The 7,679-nt window shown below is 36.3% G+C and overlaps 1 protein-coding gene across 2 annotated transcripts; it reads right to left on the bottom strand.

Annotated features, from left to right (window-relative positions):
• Positions 1-332: 332 nt before the first annotated feature.
• On the bottom strand, positions 333-7,679 carry LOC113054137 (uncharacterized). 2 transcript variants are annotated; one of them, XM_026219484.1, is made up of 6 exons: positions 6,944-7,679; positions 1,669-1,833; positions 1,313-1,472; positions 1,139-1,209; positions 580-680; positions 333-467 (listed from the first exon to the last, which is right to left on the bottom strand). In XM_026219484.1, the coding sequence occupies exons 1-6, from the start codon at positions 7,559-7,561 to the stop codon at positions 395-397; spliced, it is 1,188 nt and encodes a 395-aa protein (XP_026075269.1). In that variant the 5' UTR covers positions 7,562-7,679; the 3' UTR covers positions 333-394. The 2 variants fall into 2 exon arrangements, with proteins under 2 accessions (XP_026075269.1, XP_026075271.1); XM_026219486.1 differs by having other exon boundaries at positions 1,669-1,830.

The raw sequence follows: 7,679 nt of genomic DNA, 5'->3' as shown, positions 1-7,679 counted from the left end.
ACTAATTCTAGCAGCAAAGCTTTACAGACTGAGATCATGATAAATGAGAAAATACCTATAATACAATGAATGGATCTAGCGATGAAAACTAAACATTGGAAGCAATGTATTTATTATAAACAATAGTATTTACATAAACAAAGTGGACTCACAGTTCCAAACAACAAGTATCCATTAAGTACATGAAGACTTTTAGTACTACCCAGTACTTAATTTAAGTGCAGTCTTAAATACTTGAATAAAACAAGCTATATATATATATATATATATATATATATATATATATATATATATATATATATATATATATATATATATATATATATATATACATAAAAGTGCCATAATCCTCAGGTAAATGGGAGATGTGAATCACCATCACTGGGCATCAATGTTAGAGACGTGTAGTCATGCTTCTACTCCTACTGAAAAAGCTTGGCATTCTTGTTTTCTTCTTAGGCTGTAAGCTTTTAATAAAGGTACAGTACATATATTAAGATACACTTGTTAAATAAATGAACATTAATAAATGTTACAATGATACATAATCATTCAAAATGTTGGCGATGGCAAATTTACCTTTTGCTTTCTCTGTCAGACTGTTGTGTCTCCTGTCTTCTAAATGATGCAAATTTCAGCTTTTGGATCTTACTCAGCTTTTTTGGCTCATTTCCTGGTAACTGGTTGAACATACAGAGGAACAGTCATATTATAACTCATGCTAATTAGACTAATATTACTCTTAAAGGGATAGTTCATACAAAAATGAAATTCAGTCATTTACTCATCCTTATGTTGTTCCAAAACAAGACTTATTATTATGGAACTCAAAAGAAAACGTGTAGTAGAATGTTGAAAAGTGGATGAGGAGGCTCCAAAAAGTGCTATAAAAGCATCATAAAAGAACATGAACGTATGACTTTATAAGTCTTCTGATTAGTGAGAAACAGGCTGAAACAAAAGACTTTATTCACTAAAAATCTCATCAGCTGTAGTTAAAATGCACTTTCATTGTATGAAAAGCAGCTTGGACAGTCTGTCATAATAATTAACTCAACAGAATAAAAAAACATGCATATTTAGAAAAATGTGAGGGTGAGTAAATGATGAATTTTTGGCCCACTCATTATTTACTTACAGGATCTTTACCATCAGGTTCCTCAACTAAGACATCTACAATAGGTTTGTCTCGAAAAAACCTTGTTCTCCCTGTAGGGTAGACATCTATTTTTAACAGACATCCACCAAACCAATGTTTCATTTTTAGCAAAATTTTGAACTTGCACTGAGTTCATCTGTCAGAAAGACTCACTGTGCCGGCCGACGGCTGCCTGAGTGTCAGATACTGATCTTCGACGAAATCCCATGTGTTCTTTTAGGTGAGTTGATTCGCTGGATGGATCTTCATGACCCAGAATCTGTAAACTTTGGCTGGCTGGATAGCTTATTTCCTCCTCATGAAAGCTTCTAAGCTGGAAACATTTAATTAGTGAGTTAATGTGCTTGAAATATGAGGTTTCAGTTTACTGGAAACAATAAGACGTCATTTTGACACACGACACCTCTTTCGGCAAACTGACATTAACTTGGCAGCAAAACAGAACTGGAAAGTCTTGATTATAAGACCTAACAAAAGCAAGCTTTGTGTGAAGTATCAGTGTCTCTAACCTCTTTTTCAGCATGCTGACTCTTCAGGATCTCCACCTCTTTCTGCAGGCTGTAGTTTTGCTGCTGTAGCGTTGCAATGTTCTCCATCATCCTGCACACCTGCTCCAGGTACAGCAACCCTGGAGACAGCTTGTCCAGCCTGCAATGATCACTCTCCACAAGCTGCTGGGACAGAGATATCAAGACCTGTATTCATTAAGATTTCCAGTAAAACTTTTGGTATCTATTTTGGTGGGGTATAAAAAGCTGATAAATTTGTACTGTATAAAATGCAAAACATGTTCTAGATTAAGAATTCTCTGTTCTTAGCAGAACAGAACACCGGCCCGCGGCATAGGCGGTATAGGCAAATGCCAAGGGCACCACTAATCCATAGGGGCGCCAGAATGAGTTTTTTTTTTTTTTTTTTTTTTTTTACATTTTTTTTTTAAATAATAGGCTACTATTTAAAAACCATTAATTCGAAATACTACCAAATAAAGCAAAAAAAAAAAAAAAGTCTCTTCAATCTTCCCCCGCCCGTCGAGTACTTGAAGTGCGTCAGAAACAGAGCGCGCGCACGACCAGTTGTTGGTAATTTGTTGTGTAGCGTGCCCGACGCCGCATCCAATGTAGACAGCACTGCTTTTGTTAACACACAGCTCGTAGAAACGGGCTTGGCAGCTCGCGCCAGTTGTAGACACGGTGAAAGTTTCCTGATTGTGACGGAAGGCCGAATTTACATGACACATTATAAATGAGCATAGTCTGCGAAAGATACAGTGCCAAAAAGAAGAGAAGAGGATAAAGACAGAGGTAAAGAGATGTAGTGAAAGAACAATTTATTGCATAGGAGTAAGATACTATAATTTCATGGCAGTTATTTTTACCTTAAACTTAATGTTAGCAGTTGTTCTGAGTTCTGAGTCCCCAGACTGTGATTTTGTACAATCATGTCAGTAAGACGCATTTTTTATTATCACTTTTTTATTAATGTTTTACTCTACAGTTGTGCAGTTTTGGGGGGATACAGTACAGGCCAAAAGTTTGGAAACATTACTATTTTTAATGTTTTTGAAAGAAGTTTCTTCTGCTCATCAAGCCTGCATTTATTTGATCAAAAATACAGAAAAAATTTAATATTGTGATATATTATTACAATTTAAAATAATTTGTTTTCAATTTATTATAGCTACTTTAAATTATCATTTATTTCTGTGATGCAAAGCTGAATTTTCAGCATCATTACTCCATTCTTCAGTGTCACATGTGACATCCAGTCTATCACATGATCCTTTAGAAATCATTCTAATATGATGATTTATTATGAGTGTTGGAAACAGTTCTGCTGTAATGTGTGTGTGTGTGTGTGTGTGTGTGTGTGTGTATGTATGTGTGTATGTATGTGTGTGTATGTATATATATATATATATATATATATATATATTAGGGGTGTAACGATACGCGTATTCGTATTGAACCGTTCGGTACGACGCTTTCGGTTCGGTACGCGGTACGCATTATGTATACCGAACGGTTCGTTGGAGTAATTAATTATATTTGAAAAAAAAAAAAAGAGAGAGAGAGAGAAATATAATGATATGCGTTCAACAAGGTAGCCCAATAACCCAAACAACGTAACAGGCAACGCCCCTGACACTCCCGAAGAAGAAAAAAACACCATCTTATATGTTTATGTTAGGCTACTCAGCAGGCGCTCGCTCACTCAGTACGCGCTGAAGGCTCGTTGCAAAATAGCCAATGCGTTTAACAGACTAGAAATGAGAAGATCCTCCAATAACCAACATGTCTGGTGTTTGGGTGCACTTTGGATTCCCTTTAAGCTATAATGGTGATGGCAAGAGAGTGGTGGATAAAAAAACAACGGTATGTCGCATCTGCAACATGACAGGGTACACCAGCGGGAATACAAAAAAAAAAAAAAAACACCAGCGGGAATATCTGGGATATATGCGTCAGTACTATCTGGGAAAAGACGAAAAAAAGGAGAAACATGCACGCAGCAAACTATCCCTGCAGCATTTAGACACTATAGCTTACAGGGAATCCAACCCAAACACCAGACCTGTTGGTTATTTTAGGATCTTATATTTCTGGTCTGTTAAATGCATTCGACATTTTGCAACGAGCCTTCAGCGCGTGCTGAGTGAGCGAGCGCCTTAGGGGCCGTTCACATATCGTGCCTAAAAACGCATGGAAAACGCTAAGCGCGTCTTTCTCCTCCTTTCCAAAGCGCTTGGGCAGAAGCGCTCATGAGGCGTCTGTCTTTGCTAAGCAACAATGACGTGCTCTCTCCATGAGACGCGGAAATTTCAGCGAAGGATAAATGGATTTGCAGCTCTAAAAATCGCTTGCAGTAGCTCTGCTACTAAATTTATTTCAAAATTGCAATCCATATACAACTATGATCAGCTGATCCTTCATCTTGGCTGAGCTCTCAACGTTGTTACGGGAAAGGATGAAGCTGATTGGTTGGTTCTTGTCACATGACCCGCGGTGCGCTTGCGGCATTCTGAAAAGTTGAGATGTTTTTACATTTTGCTGTATCTAAAACGTATCGAACCGAACCGAACCGAACCGTGACATCAGTGTATCGTATCGAACCGAACCGTGAATTTTGTGAACCGTTACACCCCTAATATATATATATATATATATATATATGCGCTAAATCATGAACACAATGACAGGGTGAAATGGGCTGTGATGCATGGGGCGCCAGGTAAAATCTTGCCTAGGGCAGCAAATTGGTAAGGGCCGGCCCTGGTTCTTAGTACTAAATAGTTTAAATATTATAATTATGAATATCTATTGTGAGCTGCTTTTGAACTTTGCAGTTTGAACAACCGAGGTCCCTTAAAGGAAGTGAATGCACATAAAAAAATTATTTTCATTTTTAATTACTTAAATCACCAAACAGATTGACAAAAATAATGACTGACTGTTTTTAACCAGTTTTTTCTGAACACTCCCCCTTTCAGCTATTGGTTGAAGCTGTCCCGCCCCACAGCTTATATTTTGCTGCTCAGAGTCATTTTTTGATAGCAGTGTTGCATTTTTACAAGGAAATCTGGAAACTGACAAATAGCTTAATAAAATGATTTGTAATGATACAATATAAATACAATATATATATATATATATATATATATATATATATATATATATATATATATATATATATATATACAAAAATGTATTTGTCCTGAGAAACCAGTTTAACATTTCAGCTAATAGCTATATTAATACAGTTTATCCTTATCTGAATATATGTCAGTGTTTTTTATTTTTTGTATTTTTTATAATTTAATAAAAAAAATAATAATAAAATAAATAAATAAATAAGCACTTAGGCCTAAATGTGAGATTTCTGCACTTAAAAAGAAAAAAGTTATAATTTGCATCTATTTGATTTCATTTAAACATTTTAAAAATGCATTTATTCAAATCAACATAAATCTGTTTACTATGAAAACAAATAAACATGGTTATAATATGGCTAGCTGTAAAACAAGCAATAACCAGTTAGATAAATTGTGTGCGATTGAAACAAATTAGATTTATTAGATTTATATAAACCTGCTTATAGTGTATTTAAAACACACATTACAGTACATGCACTTACGGTGTACAGTATACTTAAAGTACTGGGTAGTATAAGGTAACTATATGGGTTAAGATTAGGTTTAGGGGTAGGCTCAGGGTTAGTAGTTATTACCCAGTTATTGTAATTGCTATAATAAGCCGTATGTACATGCAGAACAGGACTGTAAAGTTGCTACCACTCACTTTATTAGTATGATTACAGAAATCAGTTTCTTACCTTTTTCATTTATGTATGACTGACAAATATGCATCACAATAAGTTCATTAATGTTAAAACTGTGTAATCTAAATGGGTGGACATTTTATAAGCATTTCAAATACATCAATCTTAAATTCAAGCTTAAGTTTAAACATAAAATCTAATTGACAACAAGCCCCTTAAGTCTTCTCTATTTCAAAAATTCTAACAACTAGACTAATAACATGACATTTATCACCCAGTTTCTTTCAAAATTATAGAAAAAAAAAGTCATTTGTTATTTATTTGAAGGAAATGATAGTTTTTTAATAAAGTTTTCTTTCCCCATGTTCCCGCTGATAACGTTGAGACATGTTCGGCACAGATCTATCATCGCTGGCATTCATTCTCAGCACCCACACATTGCTGTCAGCGTCCTGGCACCATTCCAGTCATTCCTCTCTCACCTGAACCGGCCGGATCACAGTCTTAGGGCGAGTGTTCAGCATCTCACGACACAGGTCCAGACCTGAGTCCTTTAAAAGGATGTCTAGACTGTGCATCGTGTGTCTTCAAGAGAATGTTTCACATGTTTCACTGGGGTTAAATATGTAAAGAGTAACCTGCTCATTATGTACCTGACCTGGTCATAAAAGGTTATGCAGCTTAACTGCTTGTCATTTCTTAACCATGAAGATTCACATGATGCAGGTCAAAGTGCATTCAGCTGTGCCTTTGACCATGGCCATGTCATCTATTTTTTACTAGTTAAATTGCTATGCATTTTTTTAAATAATTATGTAATAAAGAAAATCATATTACCATAGATTATGATAAATAATTCATTAATTTCTATTTTAAACCGAAGTTAAAGAAAGCAACCATGATATTTAAAGCTTTTTTGAATCTTACTTGTCATTTATTTTTCACAAGACATAAAAAAGTAGAGTTGGTGATGAATACAGAAAGTCAGCTATATGCATATGACAAAAATATGCACAAATAAGTCATTTTGGCATGCGAGGAGCACGTGTGTGACATGACAAATGAGCACTATATATATGTCATGTAAGTGCATCTGAAACAATGCACAATGAGGAAACAAAGCACATGTTCACAGACGGAAGAGCATGATTACATTAATGATAAAAGAGAGTTATTTTATGCAATATAAAGAGATCATCTAACCCTAGCAGTGTTCCCTAGTATAACAAAGCAGTTTGTATGAAAAGTAAATGCAAGCAATAAAAAAATAGCTAAAATTTTGCATTTGCTATTTGCAAATGTGTAAAATGTATATACATGTTATTAGGAAAAAAAGAAGCATCAACAAAACAACTGAAATAAATAGAATTAGCAAAGTAACAGAGAAAAACAGACCAAACAAATCATACAAATAAAACTAATTCAACTAAACCCTTTACACATCTCAAGCAACATCATAAGCTAAAGAGAGGTCTTCAGCCTAGATCGAATGTGTATAAAGCTCACCTCCAGCTGGATGTCTCCTGGTTGGCCATGTTGGTCTGACTTTAGGCATTTTCTGTACAGCTCCGCTTTCTTGGAATCTGGAGGTTGTGAATGAGTTCTCCTTGGAAGTGCAAGCCGATGACGTGGCCTGGAGCAGTTTGAGTGGAAGCTGGATGGAAATGAGGCAGTGTTAGAGCGATACCGTGGCCCACCGGTCCCCCTTTCAATCTGCTGCAGGGGTCCTCTCCATGAGCCTGAATCTGTCCGTCTCAAGACTTGCTCCACCTCCAGATGTGCCGTTTTTAGAGCCACCGAGCTGAGATCAACACTTGAGGATGAGGAAGAGCACATCGAAGGAGACTGGGATGAAGGTCGAACCTCATTCTCTGTAGAGCCAAAAACTGGCTGTGATTCTTCAGATGTCAAAGCACTAAACTGGTGAGAATGACAAGGACTAGTTGTACTAACCGTCTCAAATCCGGAGTCCTCAGATTCTGATTTTACATTGGATAGTGGGACAGAGTCCCTAGAAAGGGAATCGAATCCATCCACACCAGGTCCAGGCTGTAAGTATAAATCCTGGTTGCCTTTGGTCACCCAACTCTCCAGAAGATTCCCAAAACTCCTATATAGGTTCATTGATAACGAATTTCTCTCGTCAGGTATAGTCTGTTTCTTTCAGTAGTCAATCAGAGCACATGAAACTCTTCTCAGAACCTTGACTTTCTCACAACTGACTAGAAACTTGCAGCTCGGT

The sequence above is a fragment of the Carassius auratus genome, chromosome 35, assembly GCF_003368295.1.
Source record: "Carassius auratus strain Wakin chromosome 35, ASM336829v1, whole genome shotgun sequence".
NCBI lineage: Eukaryota > Metazoa > Chordata > Actinopteri > Cypriniformes > Cyprinidae > Carassius > Carassius auratus.
This window is presented reverse-complemented; position numbering and strand designations above follow the sequence as displayed.